Here is a 24,628-nt window from a genome sequence, read left to right as displayed (position 1 = left end):
CACTTCAGAAAACCAATGTCACTAAATACAGTTCGGCGCTACATCCGTAAGCGCAACTTAAAACTCTACTATGCAAAGCAAAAGCCATTTATCAACAACACCGAGAAATACCGCAAGCTTCTCTGGGCCCGAGCTCATCTAAGATGGACTCATGCAAAGCGGAAAAGTGTTCTGTGGTCCGACGAGTTTCAAATTGTTTTTGGAAATTGTGGACGTCGTGTCCTCCGGGCCAAAGAGGAAAAGAACCATCCGTACTGTTACGGATGCAAAGTTCAAAAGCCAGAATCTGTGATGGTATTGGGCTGTGTTAGTGCCAATGGCATGGGTAACTTACACATCTGTGAAGGCACCATTAATGCTGAAAGGTACTTACAGGTTTTGGCGAAACATATGCTGCCATCCAAGCATTGTCTTTTTCATGGACGCCCCTGCTTATTTCAGCAAGACAATGCCAAACCACATTCTGTACGTGTTACAACAGCGTGGCTTCGTAGTAAAAGAGTGCGGGTACCGGACTGGCCTGCCTGCAGTCCAGACCTTTCACCCATTGAAAGTGTGTGGCGCATTATGAAGTGTAAAATACGACAACGGAGACCCCGGACTGTTGAACCGCTGAAGCTGTACATCAAGCAACAATGGGAACAAATTCCACCGAGAAAGCTTCAACAATTAGTGTCCTCAGTTCCCAAACATTTATTGAATGTTGTTAAAAGAAAAGGTGGTAAACATGACCCTGTCCCAGGGTTTTTGGAATGTGTTGCAGCCATCAAATTCTAAGTTAATGATTATTTGCTAAAAACAATCAAGTTTATCATTTTGAACATTAAATAAGTTGTCCTTGTAGTGTATTCAATGAAATATAGGTTGAACATGATTTGCAAATCATTGTGTTCTGTTTTTATTTATGTTTAACATAACTTCATTGGAATTGGGGTTGTATTTGTGGTAGCATGTGTCCTGTCATTTGACTGCAGCTGGGATGTGTTTGCTGCTGCGGTGGTCAAGGCTCAAAGCGGATGTTTAAAAAAAAAAAAAAAAGGAACAAACATGATTTGTACACCAAAGGCAACGATCCGTGTGATTGTGTTCCTCATGTGTGCACGTGTGTGTTTTTGTGAACCGTGAGCTTTTATTGGGGTGTAAAACATGGCAGCACTCACAGCTGTTGAGTCAAAGCCGAAGTGCAGAGTGAGGCAGGGCTGAGAAGAAAAAAGACGGGAAACATGAAAGTGCAAGAGCGAGCGCCCAACCGCAGAAAGGCTCGTAATAACGTCACGGCTTTTGACGGGCCGCCCCGCTTGTTTTTCGGTGACTCCATGTCGCGTGTGTGGCGAATAAACCGAGAGATCAGCGAAACGCTCAGCGGGGAAAAGAACACGGCCAATTTTCCACAACTTACATTGCCAAAGGAGTGTTTTGAACAGAAAAATGATGATATGACAAGAAGTAACAGTGGTGGGAAGTACAAATAACTACTACATTACTGTACTTCAGTAGACATTGCTGTATCTGTACTTAATTTATACTTTCTACTCCTTACTTCGTCAAAATTGACTCATTAATTTATTTTTTTCAACCTCTGCGGATGATGAAACAATGTCAAAAGACTGTGATTGTGATTCTTGCCCACTCCTCCGAGGGAATCCGGCCGATTGAGTCCAAAATCGGAATGAGGAGACTCGACAGACGGGCCATGATGAATTGGAAAAAAAAGGATTTGATGAGCTCGCTATAGAGAAATACGTGCGCAGGGCTCCCACAAATTACGACGACTATATCGAACGTAAGGGTGAGCCGCATTTTTAATCGTTTGTTTTGATTTGTTTCTATGCCAGTCCTTCAAAATATAACTCTATGTGAAACAATTCGGTGGTGCCAAAAAAAAAAAGGTCAGGAATTGCTGTACTCTGCTGAAAAAATACCAATGACGTCATCGATTAATTGACTTTGACTCTGCTTTCATTACATTGTAGTCCACAAAAAACTTTATTTGCTCAGTCTTTGATGATTCGTTATGCAGAATTCAATAACAGTGAGCCGCAATAGTTGAAAATCCGCCATTTAGCGAAGCCCTATAATTTTTTTTTATAAGTTTACTCCTCCTTTATTTAATGCTTAAATACTTTTAACCTTATTAAAGCACACTTTTTAAACACACCGTGACTGTATTCGAACACACACAAAAAAACAAATTACAATCATATAATGTGTAGAAAATCCTGTCTGTATGTATTGTAGCATCTATGTGCCTTTAAGAGGCGGGGCCAGGTGGAATCTGGGTGTGAGTGTCTGAGCGTGAACTGTGGCTGACAGCAGCTTCCGCATGAGTGCTCTTACTGTGTTTTACTGTTCTCCCTCCTTTCGATAAACAGCTGAAAAGCGCGTAACAACCGTGGCTCTCCTTTCCCACATGCAAGGGCATTACTGTAAGTTAGTATGCAAACAATGATTTGCGATATAGCGGGGGAACAATGCAACTTGGTCAAGGGGCCGTTTCACGCCGCTTGAAGCTTTTTTTTTTTTTTTTTTTTTTTTTTTTAAATTGAGTTTGGCTCCAGATATCTTTTTGACAAGCGACGACGACACAAAAAAAAACAAAACAAAAAAAAACCTTTGACCCTCAAGTTGAACCTCAGTCAGTTAGTTGTTGTAGTGACACAAACTGGCACCTGCATTTGAAGCAACCACACGAGCTATAAAACTTAAGTGCGAGTGTGACAGCTTAATGATACTTGCATTTCCATGACCTCGCCCACCCACTAAACACACACGCGCACAAGCACACACGCGAGGGAAGATGGCCACAAGTTGCTGGCTGTAAGTCTTATTTATGCATATTAAGTCTTATTTCCAGCAGTGGTGAGATCACCCTCTCCCGCAAATGAATGTTGTCCATCAAACGGGGTCTAATTAGTCATGACAAGTGTTGACAAGCGGTTAGTGTTATTATTTTAGGATGCGTTCCAAGACCACCCTAAAAGGCTGCTTGGTGTGGCCAATGACAATTAAGCCTGACGCTGTATTCACACTTTACTTCTGAGTGCGTGCCTATTTAGTTGTTGCTTGGTTTATTTTATTTTTTATTTTCTGCAAGACAAAATTTGTGGCACGAGCACGCTTCGGATACACCGCCACTCGAGTGAAGTAAAAAAACAAAAAGCAGAGGAATTCAGTAACTGTAATGCCCTCACTCGTGGGCAAGGAGAGCCACAGTCACTTTTTTGAACAGGGCAAACAGTCACGCAAATATAAAATGAGAACTCTCGCGAGGATGCACACGCAGACTAACCGGCCAACTTCAGCTCCTGACCTCACCCAGGCCACGCCCCTGAGAGGCACACATCACACACACAATCGAAAACGAGCGTATTTATGTTTTTTTCTCTTTTATTATCCATCCATCCATCCATTTTCTACCACTTATCTGAGGTCCGGTCGCAGGGGCAGTAGCTTTAGCAGGGACGCCCAGACTTCCCTCTCCCCTGCCACTTCATCCAGCTCTTCCCAGGGGATCCCGAGGCGTTCCCAGTCCAGCCGAAGGATGTAGTCTCTCCAGCGTGTCCTGGGACGTCCCCGGGGTCTCCTCTCGGTGGGACGTGCCCGGAAGGCGTCCGGGAGGCATCCGAATCAGATGCCCCAGCCATCTCATCTGGCTACTCTCGATGTGGAGGAGCAGCGGCTCTACTCTGAGATACTCCCGGATGACCGAGTATTCTCACCCTATCCTTAAGGGAGAGCCCGGACACCCTGCGGACGAAAATCCTTTCGGCCGCTTGTATCCGGGATCTTGTTCTTTCGGTCACGACCCACAGCTCGTGACCATAGATGAGGGTAGGAACGTAGATCGACCGATAAATCGAGAGCTTCGCCTTTCGGCTTAGCTCCTTCTTGACCAAAACGGACCGATACAAAGTCCGCATCACTGCAGACGCTGCACCGATCCGCCTGTCGATCTCCCGTTCCATTCTTCCCTCACTCGTGAACAAGACCCCAAGATACTTGAACTCCTCCACTTGGGGCAGGATCTCATCCCCGACCCGGAGAGGGCACTCCACCCTTTTCCGACTGAGGACCACGGTCTCAGATTTGGAGGTGCTGATTCTCATCCCAGCCGCTTCACACTCGGCTGCGAACCGCTCCAGTGAGAGTTGGAGCTCACGGCTTGATGAAGCCGACAGAACCACATCGTCTGCAAAAAGCAGAGATGCAATTCTGAGGCCACCAACCGGACCCCCTCTACGCCTTGGCGGAGTCCAAGCCTCACCGGAAACGGGTCCGACTTACTGCCGGCAATGCGGACCAAGCTCTGACACCGGTCGTTCAGCGACCAAACAGCCCGTATCAGGGGGTTCAGTACCCCATACTCCCGAAGCACCCCCCACAGGACTCCACGAGGGGCACGGTCGAACGCCTTCTCCAAGTGCATAAAACACATGTAGACTGGTTGGGTGAACTCCCATGCACCCTCGAGGACCCTGCCCAGGGTGTAGAGCCGGTCCACTGTTCCACGGCCAGGACGAAAACCACACTGCTCCTCCTGAATCTGAGATTCGACTTCCCGACGGACCCTCCTCTCCAGCACACCTGAATAGACAGGGGATTCTGCCAGATGTTCCCAGCAGACCCTCAGAATACGTTTGGGCCTGCCACGCCGGTCCGGCATCTCCCCCCACCTTCGTAGCCAACTCACCACCAGGTGGTGGTCATTTGACAGCTCCGCCCCTCTCTTCACCCGAGTGTCCAAGACATGCGGCTGCAAGTCCGATGACACGACCACAAAGTCGATCATCGAACTGCGACCGAGGGTGTCCCCCAGAAAACTTAGCTCCTAGGATCATTGGGACACACAAACCCCTCCACTATGATAAGGTGACAGCTCAAGGAGGGGTCTCTTTTTTTTTTTTTTTTTTTTAAATATACAACACAGTGCTGTTTGTCTTTATTGAAAAAAAATACCACTGTATTTGTATCCCCGAAATTAGACACTCATGCGCTGCAGCGTGGGGCAAGAACGGACTTGCCCCTCCTGTTTACCCGTCTGCTTTGGCTGAGGTCACGACGGGCACGTTAACGCCCGCATGCCTGGCGAACTTCAGCGACATCTCCACCTGTCGTGATGGAAATGTTTCTCAAATATTAGTGCCGCTAATCCCCGCTGTGTGACAGGGGGAACCTGAACACTTTTTTGGTTTGGTTTTTTTTTTTCATTTTCTTTCCGAATGCGCTAACATTTTTCTGTGAGCGTGCAATGGGAGGAATATCTCTGGAATGTCAGCGCGGCTTGTTTTTTTTCCGTTTGCCCCTGTCTTTTTGTGATGGTAAAAATTACTCACCACCTTGACAGATAAGCATCACATCGATCTGCAGGAAGGAGGAATGCAGGCGGGAGAAGGAGCACAGGGAAAGCGAGAGAGAGAGAAAGAGAGGGCGAGAGAGAAAGAGAGAGAACAGAGGACCACGCTGCCGTCACAATTTCACCATTTAGAGTTTTACAGCCTGCTGCTATTTGAAGGGATGAGTTCATCACGGGGATACGTTCCAATAGGTGAAAATCTGCCATAGAGAGCCCGTATAATTTTGGGGGGAACATTTTAACCCAATGAAAACACTTGAAACACATTGCAGGTATTTTTGAACCCAAAAAACAATAATGCGAGTGTTAAATGTGTCTAAAATCCAGTACATATTGTAGCGCGAGTTAGATCTGTGCCTTTAAGAGGCGGGGCCCGGTGGGTGGCACGCGACATCGGCGAATCTGCGCGTGAGTGTCTGAGTGTGAGCTGTGGCTGACAGCGGCTCCTGACGAGTGTGTGTTAGCGTTTTACTAAAAATGTATCGGCAACTGTGGCTCTCCTTCCTTGAATTTTTGTTGAATTTAATTTCTTCTCGTAACTTCAATCAAATCACGTTTCTCCATTCAAATTCATAATAACGCCATTCATTCATTCCAGACTCACCCAAAATGTTTTTCCTTTCGGAAAATTGCAGTTTGCAGTGTCGTACTTATAAAAACATAATTCAATGGAATGTAAAGAATTAAACAGCGTTTGCATCATAATTCGTTAATTGCTGCTCCTTCTGGTGTGCACAACTTGGCCACCGGGAGCAGCATAATACAGTCAAACTGGCTGGCTGAGTTATTCGACCTTGGTGTTTGTTGGCAAGTCATCAAACCTCGCCGGCGTGCTCCGCCCACACATTGACGAAACACTGGATTTCTCGCATTTCGGCGTCATGCGTCCGTCTTGTGTTCGGGTTCGAATTTGGTAGCAATCCGACAAAATAGGATATTAGCAATCATCGGGATGATTCCAAATTTCCCTTCGCACTTTTTTTGCGCTCGGTCGCGGTAATAACCCGAAGGAGAATTTTTTCTTGATGAGCGCGTATCCACGGTGCACACAGCACCTGCGTACTTGATGTTTTTCACTGCTGCTGACATCAGCGGCGGCTGCTTGGGGAGCGGCACCTCTGCGCGGTGTCCTTGGTGAACGTGTCCACAAAGCTGTTGTTCTCCTGTTGTTGTTGGTGCCTGTCCAGAGACCAGCTGCTTCCTCCACTGATCTGCTCACCGTGTGCTGATCTTTCCGTTGACCTCATGTCGGGAAAGGGACACACACTGCCTATAAATCTCCATGCAGCGCTTTGTTTGTTTTGTTTTGTTTTGTTTTTTTTGCAATCTCAGAGCTTCTCTTTAGCTGCATTTACACTGCAGATCTCAATGCCTAATTCCCATTTCAATCCAATTTTTGCTTCGACTATTCAAAAGGTTTTTATTTTTTCTCTGTCCTACAAAGCAGTGGTTCTCTAATGAGGGTCCAAATGTGGAATATGTTGTATAATTTTAAACAACTCCATATCTACATATGAGGACCGGTTAAAACCCTTATATGACAGAAACAAATCATCACATAAATCTGACATCCCCTTATAAATAATGTTTTTTTTTTTTCTAGAACAAATTCCATCTTAAGTTTTTTGGGGAACATTTACCATTTTTTTTATTATTATTTTTTTTATATAAAGGCACCTTTTCCTAAAGGCTAAATGATATGAGAATAAAGTAAAAAAAAAAATTTAAACTGACTACCAAGAAAAATAAAAAATACAACTTCACTGTAGTGTTGTACTACTTTTTCCAAACAAAGTGCATCTTTGTCGTTGTAAATATATCTTTTTTTTCTTTAAAAAAATACAACTTTATTCTCTTCATATTACAAAATTTTTCCTCCCAAAAATATAAGTTTAGCATAAGAAGTTTCAGAACTTTAGAATTTATCTATCTATCTATCTATCTATCTATCTATCTATCTATCTATCTATCTATCTATCTATCTATCTATCTATCTATCTATCTATCTATATATCTATCTATCTATCTATCTATCTATCTATCTATCTATCTATCTATCTATCTATCTATCTATCTATCTATCTATCTATCTATCTAGATTAAATAGAATGTTACAAGATATTCCACAAAAAAAAGTTTACAAGCTGATTTTTTTTTTTTTTTACTAAGAAAATAAGTGATAGCTTCTTTTTTTTTCTCCGAAAATTTTTTTCCTTGAACTGCAAATTGTACTACTTTTTGGGGGTGTTTGACTTGGGACGTACCAGTCGTTCCTTTCCAGGGAGCAGGACAGGTGACGGGCGCAAAAGAGGGAATGTTGCTGGCACACCTCGGGATTATTTCTGACCTGAGTGCGGAGCACAAATCAAAGCGAGCCGTGCTTGCAGCGTGACTAAAACGCCCTTCTCAACACGGGAAATATTTCACGCTCTAATGTGAAAAAGAGTTATGTCTTCGATTCTTTTGATTTTCTTATCTGTCTTGTGCTCCGGCTTGCTTTGAAAGGGAAACACTCCCATTTTTTTTTTTTTTTTTTTTTTTTTGCTGTCTAAGCTGCTTTTCAGGAGAATATGCGTACAAAATAAACAAACAGACTAAACAGAGTCAAGCAGATATTCTCAAAACTCTCAAAATTATCGGTGCCTAACAACAGTTCATTTGTATTTAACGTTTAAATTCAGTGTGTTTGCATTTAATCTTTTAGAACTGTTTGTTATTAAACATTTATTTATTAAAATTTGTCTTTACTTTTTATGTGCAATACATTTTAATGTAATCATTATTTATGTACTTTTTTTTTTTTTTAATTCCCCATATTAAAGTGCATTGTTAATGTTCAAACTGCATAATGTTACAGTGGCTTACGATAATATTGAATATACGTTTTAGGAATAACACTGTGCTACTGTACAAAAGATTAGCTCAGTGATGAATGTGATTTTTACACGAGCATTGCACTTTTTGCAAAGAATCAATTATTCAATAATCCCAGATATATAAAGAGAGCGCGATGCAGGCCAAGCTGTTCCTTGGATCGCCTCCTGCTTTTCCATCGTAATGGCTTCAGTGAAAACAAGACTAAATGCTCTCAAGTGATAATTACAACAGGCCCTGTCATGTCATGAATGAAAATCACACAATCCTGGAGACAAGAACATAAAGAAAATTCTCTGAAATAGAAAATTCTCTGAAATAAGGGCATGGATGAGGAATATCTTGCTTCTCTCACCAGGATCTCAATCAAACAAGAGCTCATCCCCGGCTGACTTTCTGTTTACGTATATTTACGTCGTATCGTCATCTGAGGCTGGTGTAAAAAGTAATGTACTAAAGAAGTACTATTTTGACGAAGCATGGAGGACGAAAGAACAGGCAGCCTATCTGTTTTCATATGTAAGCCGTCCAACGTTAGCCTAATTTAAGGCTAAATTTTGTGCACAATGTGCTAGCTAAAATATTGTTTTTTTTTCTTTACATCTTTGTCGATTCTAAGTCATCCTGGTCACGATAATCTGCGAAAGCTGAATCGAGGCACCCCGACTTTTCATGTTTGTCAAATTTGTTGTGTTTTTTCTTGTTTGCCAAAAAAGTTCAATATTGACATAGGCAACTACGCTATTAGGCTAACAATGTATAATCCTAAATTCCACGTTGTTCGCCGAATAGCACAGTTGTCCAAGTCATATTTGAACATTTTTGGAAAACAGGAAGAAAAATAAAAAAATTTTTAAAAGCACATTAGTATTTTTTATTGATATTGTGACAGTAAGTTGAAAAAAATGACTTACGCAGTTATGCTATTACGCTAATGGAGTGTGAAAAGTCATTAGAAAAATTTTACTTTACTTCCCAGCACTGCATCTTCGTGTCCAAACAGCTCACACACACACACACACACACACACACACACACACACACACACACATGCACTCTTATGCACACGCATTCTTTGAGCTCCCCCTCCAAAACTCCCACGAGGCCTTTAGAATTAATCCCGAATAGAGCGAAGGGAGTTTTAAAACTCTGACATCACGCCGTAAATCTAACTTCAAATCTTCAACAACAAAAAAAAAAGCCGTCCTCCACCCTTTTTTTTTTCTCTCCCTCCTCATTCTTTCCACTTCCACTTGTCCCCTGGAAAGCCTCGCTCGAGCGTGTTGCTAACAAGAGAGCTGTGTCAAGTAAATGCGGATGACCTCACACATCATCACTTTTCGTGGCTTGTTACAGTTTAAAAAAAAAAAAAAAATGGTTTTATGTGTCAACTATATGGACTTACTCCATGCGGTAAGTTGTGGTTGAGGGGGGCTTTACGGGACCCGCGAGCCCTCCAAGTATGGGATAACGCACAAACACACACACGCACGAGTACTGGCAGCGTATCAAAGGCTCAGCGACAAAGTAGCAGTTAGTTAGTGAGATGTTCCCGGGCTGCACATATGCTTTTATTTAGAGCTTTCTTTGCCTTACAGCGCACACACACACACACACACACACACACACACACGCACACACACATGTAATAATAAATGGCTTTAAGACATTCTGTATGCCAGGTTTTCTTAGGGTAGCTCTTGTCTTAATCATGACAGGCCAAATAGTGCTCAAGTTCATCTCCGTGTCGTTCTGAAGAGAAACAAATTATGAGAAAATGCTGATGCAGTTTAAATGTAGCACAAGTGCTCCCTGCTTTATCGTGGATTTTTAAGCAATTATTTTTATGAGTTTTTACAGTCCACATTTGGCGTTGGCAGCTATATGGTTTCACAGTCAAAAGCGCCATCGAACAGAAGCAAGAACTACAATGTGGCCCGCGACAAAAATGACTTTGACTGCGCTGCTCTAAACTCAGAGAGCTTAGAGTCACGGAGGGCAAAGCAAAGCAAATTTAGCTATAGAGGCCATTTCATATACAATGTAACTCAATCTGCTTTACATGATTAAAAGCATTGAAAAGAGAAAAAAATAAAAGTACAATTAAAACAGCGTACAGGGCAAGAAATATCCTTTAAGAGTGGGAATGCTCTAAAAAGCATGAGAAAAAAGAAGAGTTTTTATCCTGGACTTCAAAACATGCACACTTGGGGCTGACGTCACTTCTGTTGGCAACTTATTCCATTTGTGTCCAGCATAATAGCTAAATGCTTCTTCACCATGTTTGCTTTGGACTCTGTGCTCCACTATTTGACCTGAGTCTGTCCATCTCAGAGCCCTACTGGGTTTATATGCCATTAGCATTTCTTTCATGTATTCAGTACCTAAACCGTTTCGTGATTTATCGACCAGTAGCAGAACTTTCAAATCTATTCTAAAGCTGACTGGAAGCCAGTGTAAAGACTTTAGAATTGGAGTAATATGCTCTGACCTCTTTGTTCTGGTCAGAACCCGAGTCGCAGCATTCCGAATGAGCTGCAGCTGTTTAATGTTCTTTTTGGGGAGTCCAGTCAGAAGACCATTACAATAGTCAAGTCTAGATAAAAGCATGGATGAGTTTCTCCTGGTCTGCTTGACACTTTCACTCTGGATATGTTCTTCAGATGGTAGAAGTCAGTTTTAGTAATTGATTTGATGTGACCGTTGAAAGTCAGGTCGGAATCTATCAGAACACCAAGGTTTCGGACTTGGTCTTTGGTTTTTAAAGAGAGTGACTCCAGGTATTTACTAACAGCAATTCTCTTTTCTTTATTGCAAAAAACGTTTGGCTCATCCAGTTATTTATCTGTTTTAGACAGTGACACAACACCTCAATTGAACTGTAGTCATCTGGAGACACTGCAAGATACAACTGTGTGTCATCTGCTTAGCTAGGATAGTCAAAATTAAAGTTCTGAAGAATTTGACCCAAGGGTCGCATATACAGGCTGAACAGGAGGGGTCCAAGAACTGACCCTTGAGGGACCCCATAGGTCATTGCCATTCAATGAGATTGAACACTTCAAAAGACATAGCAGTGGTCGTACTTGGAAATGTATTGTTATTTTCATGGATAAAACAGGAGGTGGTGTAAAAAAGTACTGAAATATTGAACAGTTGGATATTGAGAAGTTGAGACAAGGTCAAATTAAGTTAACCTTGAAAGGTTACACTTCAGCCCATAAAACGTTTTGTGAGTCGGGTATGTTGCATTATTCCAATGCAACATTGGGCAAATAAAGGCCTCCACACCTAATAGCCCCCTCCCCCGGCATCTGCAGGAATTTGGTTAAAAGTCCTTTTGCCAGGCTCTGCAATAAAAAGATCCAATAAGAGTCATCTGTAAATGTCAGGCCTGCCCACTTTGGCTCCTCAAAGATGGACTGCTTCACTCATTGTTATGCACCGCTCACACTTGATCCGTAAGTGGGAGGCAGTTGGGATGAACAGGTAGTGATCTGAATAAGTGGTGAAAACAGCAATTGTTTGTTTTTGTTGTTGTTGTTGTTGTTGTTTTTCATTTCAAGATTGTTTCTGCTTCAGTGGCTTCGTGTCAGCATTGTGACATCAGGAGTTTTTAAGCGCTGGTGTTTGTCTGAGGCCGCTGACAGGAGGCACGCCATTTCCAGTCCCTGTGAATCACCAAATACCTTCAGCCGGAAGGTGTGGTCCTGACTTGATCCCCGACTTTAAAATGCGCCTGTCTGTTTGTTGCCATTCATTTTGAATATTGCGTGGTCCTCCTCACCACTTCGTTACACTACCAAACCCGTACAGTTTGAGGGGTCATACGTTCCAGACCCATGCCCGATAGGTAAAAATCCCCCCATCCCCTCCCCCGAAAAAATCTCGTAAGCAAACCTACTTCATATAAAAATGCTAGGCCACCTTTGCACAGTGAAGCGTACAGTTCTGCTGAAATAAGATTTTTACGCCGCAAATATACCGGTCCGGCCCACTTGTGATCAAATTGGGGTGAATATGGCCTCTAAACTAAAATGAATTGGACACCCTTGCTTTAAGGAAATAAAAAGCAGACTCCCTCCAAATAAGAGGCCAAGCGTGTTCGCTTCAAGCTGTTTATTTGTCACTACCAGTTCAAGTTTGCTGGTTAACTGACACATAAAACAAAAGAAAATGAAATATTCTAAATTTAAACACCAATATGTTCAATTCATCCAAATTTTATTTATAGAACACTTTACAAACAACCCCAGCTGAAATAAAGTGCTAGTCATAAAAAAAAAAAACATTAAAAATAATGACGATTGAACATACATCATTTAAAAACAATAAAACAATATCAAAGTTAAAATAATACGAACGAATACGGCACTGTAACAAGTGCAGGTTCTCATGCTGTGTTGGATGCCAAGACATAAAAAAGGGTTTTATAAATTGACAGTGTGTTCCAAGCTTAATGCTAACATATAACGCAAAACGCCATAGATGGGCTAACGGAAATGAGCATAGTAGTTATGGTACCTTCATACAGTACTGCTACTTAAACACACACGGAGCAGCAACACATACAGTACAAACAGAGCATATTCTTACAGTAATACCATATTCCCTCTTCGACTACTTCGTAAGGGGTGACTTTTCTTTACTGCGATGCTATTGAAGTCGTTCACAGCCAACCTTCCAAGCCACATCAATGAGTGTGGATTTCCCGGCACAACATTGCTTTCATCCTTTTTTTGTCTGTCTTGTCTGTGCCCGTATGAGGTTTGCACCTGACGTCTCTCAGGTTGCCCTTCTGGACGAGGCTCGCTTTTGTCTGCCTAACGCGCTTAAACGCTTTTGTCTTGTCACCGAGCCAAGGTGCTCCTATGCCACATGCTACGGGCGCATTTACATATCCTACGCTCACGTTCAAAAGCTTTGTCTTGTGTGCTTGGATTTGAATGAAAGGAGACAGATTATGCTTGTATCACAAGTTGAAGGAGTTCCCTTCTTTTTTTTATACCCTTACAAACTGTTCGGCCAACATTCGACAGCAATAAAAAGACCTGTGTCTGTGTGTCTTGGCCACCCGGGGGCAGTATAATACAGCTATACGTGGAGACAGAGGAGCCGTCGTAACCTCAACAGTAATATTAGTTGTTCTTCGTAGAGGATAAAGAATATATGCGTGTGATTATTGTTACATTGCCGACGTGTTTCTCCACTGTACAATTGTTTGTTTAATTTCACATTTGATGGACGAGCAGGGACTCCAGAGACCCAACTACTTGTGTACAAACAATTAAAAAGTCAATTATACACAAATATCTAATGAAGAACATGCTTCTGAACAATTGTGTCAAGCTTTAGACAGAATTTTGGCTCTTTTCTTTTTTATCCCATTGTTCAAATCGACGAGCACATTTTTAGCTTTTTCCACTCACTGCAAATATCTTTTTTTTTTTTTGCTCTATTTTTGGTCGGCGTGCATGCCAAATCACAAAAATAACGACTCCCTCTTTCCCAATTCTGCAAGCTTGTGCGTGTGTTTGTGTGTGTGGAATTGAGGATAACTCACTTGACATACTGTGAAACTGATGCCCAATGGCTGTCTGCATGGGGGGGGGAATGGGACCACCCAGGAGCACTGCTGCTGGTGGGCCTGCTGAGATGAGAGTGTATGGGCGTGTTTGGACGCTCTTCGTGTGTGTGTGTGTGTGTGTGTGTGTGTGTGTGTGCCGGCGTGCGTGTGAGGGGGGTTGAGATAGACACACACGTTTAGAAAGAAGAGGAGGAGTGGGTGGGGGGGGGAGGTAACAGATGGCGGTCAATCATACATTACATGAGTTTGAAGGAGAAAAACAGATTACAATCATTTTTTCTGTCATGTTTATGTCAGATAGGGCAAAGATTGACTGTTTACGTTCGTGCTTAATGTGACGTGCCGCATGGTTTATTGCAACTATATAATTCAGTTCTAATATGCAAGAAGAAGTGATATATTTGGAAAAAGAATGTGTCTGTTTTGGTCAGTTTAGTGTATGTGTTTACAGTGGTACCTTGATTTATGAGTATTTACTTGTCTACAAGTACATTTTTTCCAATTAAATGAATTGAAATGCTATATTCATCCTTTCAAGCAAGAAAAGTAGCATTGTATTGGATGAAAAACGTAAACCTAATAAAAGAGAATGTAAATGCGGATTATCCTATTTGTGGATTTTTTTTTTTTCGAATAAAAAACTTTTTTTCCCTATCATTTTTCTTTCTGTACTTTTTATGGGTGGGCGGGAGGTGGACCAACCCCCAAAATGCTTACAGGCATTTTATCCCCACTTATTCAAGAATTTGGGGGGTTTAATTGTTATAATTATTAATAATTTTTTTCAATGTAATAAAATGGGCATCAATTATACGTGGATTTTCGCGATTTGCAGTCCGGCCCGGTCTCTATCCGCACTGTCCCCTGGATTTGTGTGTTGACTGTGTTTTAAGGGGCGTGGCCTACTGAGTGACATCTGCAGCTGGAGTGTAATTGTCCAGTTATTTCAGTGTGAGCGTCTGGGCGTGAGTCATGGCGTACAACAGCTTGTTTGAGGGCTTGTCCCGGTCAATAAACGGCTGAAAGTGCAGTGTCAACTTTGGCTCTCCTTGTCCGCATGCGAGGGCATTACAGTACCTTAATTTCTCCAATTTAATTTTTTTTTTCACTTTACTCGAGCGGCGGTGTAGCTAAAGCTCAGACTGCCAATTTTGTCTTGCGACACAAAGCAAACAACTTTTTTAAAAAATTCCAGTTCACATAGTCCGATGGATGTTTATTGAAAGAGGAAAACAAGGCGTCCGTATATCATACACAATGACGCCCGCTTTTCCCGTGTGACTTTACGATGCATGCACTGCGTGACCGTGCAGTGACCCCCCCCCACACACACACACACACACACACACACACACACACACAACGTTTTTACGGTCCAAAACCTCACCTTGCTTAGTACGGACACATTGCATGGTTTTGTCTGCCATGTGTTTCAGTATACAGGTGTGTGTGTGTGTGTGTGTGTGTGTGTGCGTGCGCGTGCGCGTGTGTGTGTGTGTGTGTGTGCGCGTGTGTGTGGAGCCGATACACTTGTGGGCCCGAGCAGACTTGCTTCAACACCAGGGGCTCGTACAGCTGCCAGTGTCCTGCGGGCTATCAGAGGAACAGAGACCAATGTGTAGGTCAGTCTTTGGCATTTACGAATGCGCCACTACTACTCTTACTATGCGTTGTTAAATACGAGTGGGGGGGGGGTGGGGTCGTCCGTGGAAGCCATTTGTCCGTTAATTTGAAGCACATTTATTTCGTGGTCTAAAAACACATGGTACGAAAATAATTATTGTAAATACAGTAGACTCACTGCAATTCGCAAGAGATAGAGACTGAGCGAGACCGTGAATAGTGAAAATCTGTGGATAATTAACACAAAAAAAAAAAATTCTAAAAATGTTTTTTATATATATATATATATATATATATATATATATATATATATATATAAAAGGAGGGATAAATGACCAACAAGTGTTTTGGGGTTGGTTTCCTACCAAAAAAGAAAAGCTAATAGTAACTGGGAAAAAAAAAATATATATATATATATATATATATATATATATATATATATATATATATATATATATATATATATATAATTGCAGATAGTTGAATCTGTGGGTGCCAAACCCTCAGTATGTGGGGATCAACTGTAAATGTAAAAATGTTTGAAAGATTTGAAAGTCGTACGTTTTTTGTTTGTTTGTTTTTTATATATACTGTATTTTATGTTTACTTGGGTTATCTTTGTCTGATATTAACAATTGGTTGATGAGCTTAAAAATTAAAGTGGAGAAACTATGCCAAAAAATTAATATTGGAGAAGGGGGCAAATGCGGCACTGAAGATGAACAAAGTCACATTGAACTAAAAAAAAATATATATATATATATATATATATATATACTCATTTTCAGACCAATTTGATGAAATACAGTTACAAGGATTAATACTGCGTTATGTTTTTTACCACGTTAAAGTGGCCTCACAAATGAATAGAATATTAGGCAGATGGATTCGTATTGAGATACTCAGATATCCGTTCATGTCGTGCCTGTGTGTGCGCGTGTGTGTGTGTGTGTGTGTGTGTGTGTGTGTGCGCGCGCATGCGCGTGCATGCCTCTCTGCAGACAGAGACGAGTGTGCGCTGTCCCACTACTGCATGCACACGTGTGTGAACACTCAGGGCTCGTACTACTGCGAGTGCAATGCAGGTCACCAGTTGGCCACCAACAACCACAGCTGTGTTGGTAAGTCACCCAGAGGACGAGCGCACGCGTGCGTGTTCCCAAGTAGTAAAAGCAGCATTGGTACGCGGCCAAGCGGGCCGCAGGAGTCGTTAATAGTAATCATCATCGCTTATGTTGTGAAGCTTACAAGAACCAGGAGATAAGACCACACATCAGGATGAAATCAGGTGGACCGAGTTGGGAAATGTCATTTGCCAAATTATTAGGTAGACCTTCACTGGTTAACGGCTGATTAATTTATTCACTACCGTGGACTCGTCCACCGGAATTCAACCGTTTACTGGCACCGATATTTTCGTCAAGTATGTTTTTCAGCAGGTAGCCATGGAAGAGGGCCTCACCCAGCTTGGCAGTGAAAGTCGAGCTTCCACGTAACGGTGGTGACCAACAGACGCCAGTAGATGGCAGAGTTGCAATCACTTTGGTTTTGAAGTCAACACAGCTTTTAAATTGAAGATACAAATTAGGCTGTGAATCTGGGCTTGTCACGTCAACGATGACGGAGAGAAAAGCCAACAAGTTGGACGTCAGACAAGTTTAGGCACCTCACACTCCAACAGAGTATGTGTCGCTGTAGGTAGTAGAAAGTGTGTGTCGCAATTGGGAGAAAAGGTGATGAAGTGCAGGGAGTGAATGAGGAACGCCACCACTTTCAATTCAATCAGCGGTGCTCCAGGCCACGTTTCATATTTGTATGTCTGTCAATAAATGATTATCTTCTGTCTTTTCTCAGTCTTGCTTTTGTTGTTTTATGGTTGGACGTGTCCTAAGAGCAAAAAATATTCAACAAACGCACATTTTTATACACTTTTTGGTCGCCAACTCATGTTCTACTGCTGGAAATGGAAAAAGCTAGAAACAAACTTTTTTTCTGGAGAAAAGAGAGTCTACTTGTTCGATGCTCATATTGTCACAGAGCACAATATTCGGTGGGTCTTTGCAACATCAAAATGCCCCAAAACGGCAGATAATACGGGGAACTCTGCTTTGAAAACAGGTAATATTGATTTCTTTTAAAAAATGAATTATAAATCAAATAAAAACTTAGAATCTATTATTGCCTTTGAATGGTGGTGGAGGTACATGTGATCTTTTCGTTTTCTTTTTTTATTTTAATAAATTTCAAAACAAATCTCCCAAAACCTTTTTTGGGGGTTGTCATTATGGGGTGTTGTGTATAGAATTTTGCATTTTTGGAATAATGCTTTATGTAACATAACAAAATGCTGAAACAGTTAAGCGCTGTTCACACTTTCCAAAAGACTTATTAGTGGTCATATTTAGTCAATAAGAGGTCATACATTTGATAAAAGTGGTCTTAACTTCTATGTGAATGCAAACTATTAAAATAGCAACATTATACTTATAAAATACATATAATTATATATTTTTTATATATATATTAATGTAGCACATCAACACGGAACGTGTTTATTAACAAGTCGCATTGCGTCATGTTGTTAGATGTCAACGAATGCGACACACAGAATCCATGTCAGCACCACTGCTACAACCTGATTGGCTCCTTCTTGTGCCAGTGCGACCAGGGCCATGAGCTGGCCCCGGACTTGGTCTCCTGTCAAGGTAAACGCCATACATCACATACTGTATATACTGTATACACGACTCCCAAAACTTTTTGGATATTTCCGGTGAAATTTCAGGATGAACCTCAAATCCGCTATAACCATTCCAGGTGAACTTAATTGAACCCTTTGTCCAACTGTTCAATGTTTCAGTACGTTTTGCACAGCTTTCTGGTCTCCTACAAGAACTGGTGTTTGATCCACAAACTAGGCCAATACACTTCCAAGGACATCCACTTCTTTGCCTACATAATATTGTAGGAGTAGCTTTGGTCTGCTGTGGACATTGTCTTGACATTCCGAATGTTTATGTTTCTCTGTCTACCAACATGTCTTGTTTCATCAAAAATTCAATCATCCAATCTTATTCATCTGGCCATTTAGTATTTAAACGTTGAGAGAATGTCAAATTAAGTGCAAAGGTTATAGCGCATTTTCGGTCCATTCAAAAATCTCACTCCAGACCTCGGAATCCGTAAATATTTGTGAGTAGTGTATCATGACTTCATTGACATGTATGTTATTGTTTTCTGCGCAGACATTAACGAATGTAGCTTCTCCAGCTACATGTGTCAGTACCAGTGCATCAACAGTCCGGGGAGTTACTCGTGCGAGTGCCCTGAGGGATACCAGCTGCAGGGCAACCGGTTGTGTCAAGGTACTGGAACGTCTTCCACCAATCAGTCTTCTGGTACAGTGGTCCCCAACCTTTTTTATGCTGCAGATCGGTTTCACGTAAAGAAATATTCCATCCGTCCCTTTTCCATACTGCTTATCTGCACAAGAGTCACAGGTGTGCTGGATTCTATCCCAGCAGATTTTGGGCACGAGGCGGTAGAACTTAAATAGAGATAGAACTTAAACTAGGTTTAGACAGTGTTGTTTTGATTTTGGCAGTTTTTATAAGCGATAAAAATCATCTGATGTTATTGATTGATTTAAAAATGTAGGTCTGAGTCCAATATTACCCCCAGGTTTCTAACTTATTAGGTTTTAGAGAGAGAATCTCAAGGTGACTGATAACACTTTGTCTTTGTTTATGTGGGCTTTCAGTTTTTCAGTCTAGTTGGAAGAAATTGTTTTGCAGTACACACTGATCTGTTCGATGCAGTGAATCCACAGACCCATGTTCACCTGCCGTCAGTGATATGTAGATCTGAGTATCATCTCCATAGTTGCGGTAGCCTACCTTATAGCTGTGTATTAGCTGGCCTAAAGGAAGCATGTACAGATGGAACAATATGGGTACCAGTATTGACCCTTGGGGAACACCACACCGATTTCAACAAAGTACGTTCTGTCCTTGAGATAGAACTTACACCAGGTTAGAGCAGTACCAGATATTCCCACTCAGTGTTCTAACCTCTGTAATAAGATCACCTGGTCGACTGTGTCAAAGACAGCACTCAGGACCAGTAGAACTACGAGTGAGACTTTGCCTGCATGTGCGTTCAAGCGGATATAATTTGTCGCAGTGGACAGAGATGTCTTAGTGCTGTGATGGGGCTTAAAAAACCTCAGAACTGCGAGGCGTATGTGCACACAACTAGGTTCACTCTGTCGCCTAAATCAATATTATGTACTATAATACTGTATTGACTAAAATTACAACTCACCTTTATGTGGAAGGTAGTTGTTGTAATTAGTGGGAGCCCTGCGCTTGTTTCTCTTCAGCGATCCGGTCCCATCTTGGGGTAACGGGAGACAGTGACACCCAAAGTGTCAAAAACAAATGATACTCAGATTCTAATGTTCAATCTTCCCAAGTAACTTGGTTTTGGTTGCCGTCGGTGCAGAAAATCCCACTTCAGCACGTGGCCCAGTGGTTCGGGACTGCTGTTGTAGCCATTGAGTGTCTTTATTACCTCTCCCAAGTAGGGGCTGTTTTCAGATGGAGTTCATGTAAAGCCGATAACAAATGCTGCATAAATAGTCGAACCACCAAAGGTAAACACAAACTTCTAAGTTTATCCATTTTGATCAATTACAATATAACATAGTCATCATTAAAACCTTGGTGTAAAACTGTACAGGTAATGTTTTAAGTAACATTTTTACATTCTTACCACAATCAGACAATCAACAGAATTCATATCAATCGATGAATCGATTATTATGCCTATCTCACGATTGGAACCGGGCCTCCCCTCTCAAGCAGCACGACACGCCACCAACACATCAACATGGTGTTTCCGCTCTAAGCCACCTCGGTGAATTCGCACACACACACACACCGTGTTAGTTTTTGAAGTGGATTTATTTGATGTTGTGTTTTTGCCCTCGCTGCCTCGATCAGGTGCATGCCTCTCGAGGGGCGCCCATGAATCCTGCCGCTTGTGCGAGGGAGGAGATGAATCCACGTCGCTGTGCCACAAATAGACCTGCGGTTTGGGCTACCTATGACCGGGCTATTTTTTTCATGGCCCTGCCCCTAATGACCTTTTGCATAACTGGCGTCAGCCATGCAGGATTCCCCCCTCACTATACTCCTTGGCGGTGGGCTGTGCATTTGGTACCTGAGCCTTCATTGGAAACTTACCCGACTTAATCCACTGCTTCACAGCGCCACAATCATGTCGAACAGCTTTGCTCTAACAAACCAGTCAAAGGACGGAAAAGTACTGATGTTTTTGTGAGGACTAATTTGAAATCTGGTTGGTTCATGTCCTTTTAAAATGCAAACCAATATCTCCTAAATTGGCTACGCTACAGAGGCGAGTGTAGTTGACAATCGCCAAGAAAACATGAGGTTTTAAAACTGTGAAAAATCAAGTCGTTTTCTCCACTCTCGGACGCTAAATGCACTGAAACCACGCCACGCCCAACTGTCAATCAAACACCATTTCTACAACCAAGAAAAATGGACGCTACTTTGTCTTGCATCTTTCTTATGTCTACACATTACTACATGTTTGAAAATATATCCGCTTGAAGCTTGCACTCGGTCGTCGTGGGGCTTTTTCATGTCGTGATGAGGCGTTCTGAAGCGGCCTTTCTCGGTGTGATGTGCGTGCACTCATGGCAGACAACGAGGCATTCTTAGGCGACTGTCTGATCCCAATCAATCACGTTCGTAACCAAAATCAGTAAGGTTCCCGCTTGTAGCTATATTTTAACATGTTTGTTGTGGCATGAACAGACGTGAACGAGTGCGAGACGGGCACACACAACTGCCAAGATGATGAGATGTGCTGGAACTATTACGGTGGTTTCCGCTGTTATCCCAGAAACCCCTGCGAGGCGCCTTACACCCAATCCTCGGAAAAGTGCGTCAACGCCACCCGCTCGTTTTGCATCTATGTTGTTGGTCCTTCGGTAAAAGTCGGGCAACCGTTGTGCATTTTTGCAGCCGCTGCATCTGCCGCTCTCAGACCGAGTGCCAAGGCCTGCCGCCGTCCATCGTCTACAAGTACATGAGCATCCAGGCCGAGCGGCCCGTGCCCGCCGACATCTTCCAGATCCAAGCCACCAGCACCTACGTCAACACGCAGAACACCTTCCGGATCAAAGCCGGGAATGAGGCGGGGGACTTCTTCCTCCGGGTAAGTTGTACAGTACGCTGGGATATTTAAAATTCTGTGTATATGATGTGTGAAAATACTAGGGCAAAATACAGTGGTACCTTGACTTAAGAATTAGATTCATTCTTTTTTAATCCAGCCCACCAAAAAACACCACAATTAGTTTTGTTACGTGTTTTTGATTAAAAAAAAGAACAACACTGTATTATGTAAAAAAAAAAAATTATTGTATTAAAACATAATTAGAGAGAATGGACAGTAAATATAATTATATAAAGTGTCATTAGTTTACATACTGTAGTACTGTAGTTGTTGGATGTGCTGTGGTGTGTTGGTGTGTCTTTAAGAGGTGTGGCCCAGTGAGTGACATTCTCTTATTGTATTTTATTCTTGTTATACAAGACAGTGCTGTTTTACTTTCATAAAAAAAAACTTTGTATTTTCTGGAGGTTCTGAAATAGATAATTGCATTTCAATTCATTTCAATGGGGAAAATGTACTCGATATTGTAAGTGTCAATTAGAGTAAATTGTCAATCAGAGTAAATTGACTTACGAACTTGGTCACCAAATGAATTAATCTTGAAAGTCAAAGTACTACCAAAGTTGCTACGAGGAAATACGGATTCGAGTAAGGATTCGATTAATCGTTCGTCAAACTCCGATTGTCTTCCTGACATAATTGACCGATGCCTTGCTACCGCAGCGTTCCAGCAACGTGAGCGCCATGCTGGTGCTCACCAAGCCTCTGTCGGGCCCCAGGGAGTACGTGGTGGACCTGGAGATGATCACGCACCACCTGATCATGAACTACCGCTCCAGCTCCCTGCTGAGGCTCACCATCATCGTCGGGGCGTACGCCTTCTAAACATCCACCGTACGAACGCAGCCAATGTCTGTCTCCGCGTAGCATACTGTACATTTCCCATACTTTACGTTATAATACATAGAATAGGAGAGCTCGCATACAGTAAGTGCCCACCGGGCGGCGATGAAGAAGAGGGGGAAAAAGCAAGATATGCTCCATGTTCAAGAAACTCCGCCAAGGTTTAACAATCCTCTAGAATGGAAATAGCTCAAATAAGAATTAAGAATACAAAATGTAACAATATCCTTCGATAAAAAAACGATACAGCCTGATTTTAGGCGATTACATATTAAATGGAGGTTTCCATGTTAAATTGAAATTGGGCATTCTGAGTCAAATCCAAATTAAACCTGGTTTGATCCTGCATAATCTTCCAATTTTATTCAAATCAATTAAGAGTTGAACAGATATAAGACACTCCATGTTAAATTGAAATTGCGCAATCTGAAAATATGAAGCGGATCCGGATTAAACCTGGTTTGTCATTACAAACCTTGATCCTGCAAAAACATCAAATTTCATTGAAATCTCAACATTTTACAGATATAATCAACTCAGCGTAGACATGTACAATGTCATTCAAATTTGATATTTTGACAAAAATATAAACACCTGATCATTTTAAATAGTGTTATCTGGAATAGATCCAGATTAAATATGGTTTTACAAAAATATAAACACCTAACTTTGTTAAATGGGATCACCTGGATGGGATCCAGATTGATATACATTTGAAATCATGTGTAAAGCCAGTATGAACATGTACAATTTTGTTCAAATTGGATACGATTTGACGGAAAGACAAACCCCAAAGGTGAATGGAATGATCTGGATTGGATGCAGATTAAAACAGGTTCGACATTATATATTTAAACCCTGCATCCCGTTTTGTTCAAATTGACTACAATTTGACAGAACTATAAACCCCTGACCATGTTAAATGGGATTATTTGGATCAGATCCAGATTGACACAGGTTTGACATGTTTCAAGCCTGTATGAATGTGTACAATTTCCTTCAATTGTTGACAGCTATACTGCCAACGCTTGACCATGTTGAGCGGGATTTTCTAGATCAAGATTAAAATGGGTTTCACATCATATGTTTCAAGCCTGCATTAATGTACAATTTCATTCAGATTTTATACTATTTGACAAGGTATAAACACCTGTGGGATTTTCAAAATTAAGTTTAAATTAGCGTAAATGCACCACCAGGATCAGATCCAGATTTAATTTGAGTTTACATATTGATAGCAAAATGTGGTTCGATTTTTGATCATATTCTATGATGTCAGGAAATAACTACCCATTCATTAAAAATCCATGTTGATGTATTAAAAACTGCCTCCAAGAAATTATACACAAAGAAACCTGAAGCACAGTATTTTCCTAAATTTGTTCTTTTGCGCCATCAAGACGTTTGTGTACCGTTGTGCTCACGAGTTAGCAATTTCTCAATTTCCCAGAAAGCTTCAGTGACGAGAGCTCATGCCAGCCAGCGAGTCACTTGCTTCATACGCATCAAGTCATGTCCATAGGTAACAAATCAGAGAGAGAAAAAGCTGCCTCAATGGGTGTCTTTAATGTGGCCGAGCTGTTAATACCTTTCGCCGCTAACACTTCCAACGCCAATAACAGGAAATGTGGACGCCAGCTAGCCGGCCTGTGGGTCACTCAACTCCACCCAGTGCTGCTTCACGCGTCACATAGTAGCGGCTCACACTTTTTATCCCGCATGCAGCACATATGGAGGACGTGTGTGTAGCCTCGACTTAAAAAAACAAAACCAAAAAAAAACTTATTCTAACTTGGTCGTCAGCCATCGTGCCTTAAAGGGACAGGAGCAAAGATTCCCCCATCACGCACAGCACTAATCAAATCGTTCATGCTTTTCGTATATTGTTTATATCTATATATATATTTTTGGGTCTCATATTTAAAATATATTTTTTGAAATACGTATCTTGTATCGAATGTTTGTACCCGGAAGAGCAACAAGTTATATTGTGGAATAAAATGATTTCCAAAGAATATTGTCTTTAAATGTGTTTTATTAGTAGTAGTTGTTGTATTCCAATTATATATATATTTAAA

The 24,628-nt window shown here is 41.7% G+C and overlaps 1 protein-coding gene across 1 annotated transcript in view; it reads left to right on the top strand.

The window, feature by feature from the left end:
• LOC133409515 (EGF-containing fibulin-like extracellular matrix protein 2) overlaps positions 1–24,565 on the top strand; it is a 30,100-nt gene extending 5,535 nt beyond the window's left edge. The window contains 5 exon segments of the mRNA XM_061689624.1: positions 18,023–18,142; positions 18,683–18,802; positions 21,284–21,410; positions 21,494–21,686; positions 22,371–24,565. Coding sequence (XP_061545608.1) covers positions 18,023–18,142; positions 18,683–18,802; positions 21,284–21,410; positions 21,494–21,686; positions 22,371–22,532 — 722 coding nt within the window. The 3' untranslated portion in view covers positions 22,533–24,565.
• Positions 24,566–24,628: the final 63 nt, after the last annotated feature.

Source organism: Phycodurus eques, chromosome 11, assembly GCF_024500275.1.
Source record: "Phycodurus eques isolate BA_2022a chromosome 11, UOR_Pequ_1.1, whole genome shotgun sequence".
In the NCBI taxonomy this organism is placed as follows: domain Eukaryota; kingdom Metazoa; phylum Chordata; class Actinopteri; order Syngnathiformes; family Syngnathidae; genus Phycodurus; species Phycodurus eques.
The sequence above is the reverse complement of the archived record's forward strand: the minus strand, read 5'-3'. Positions and strand labels throughout refer to the sequence as shown.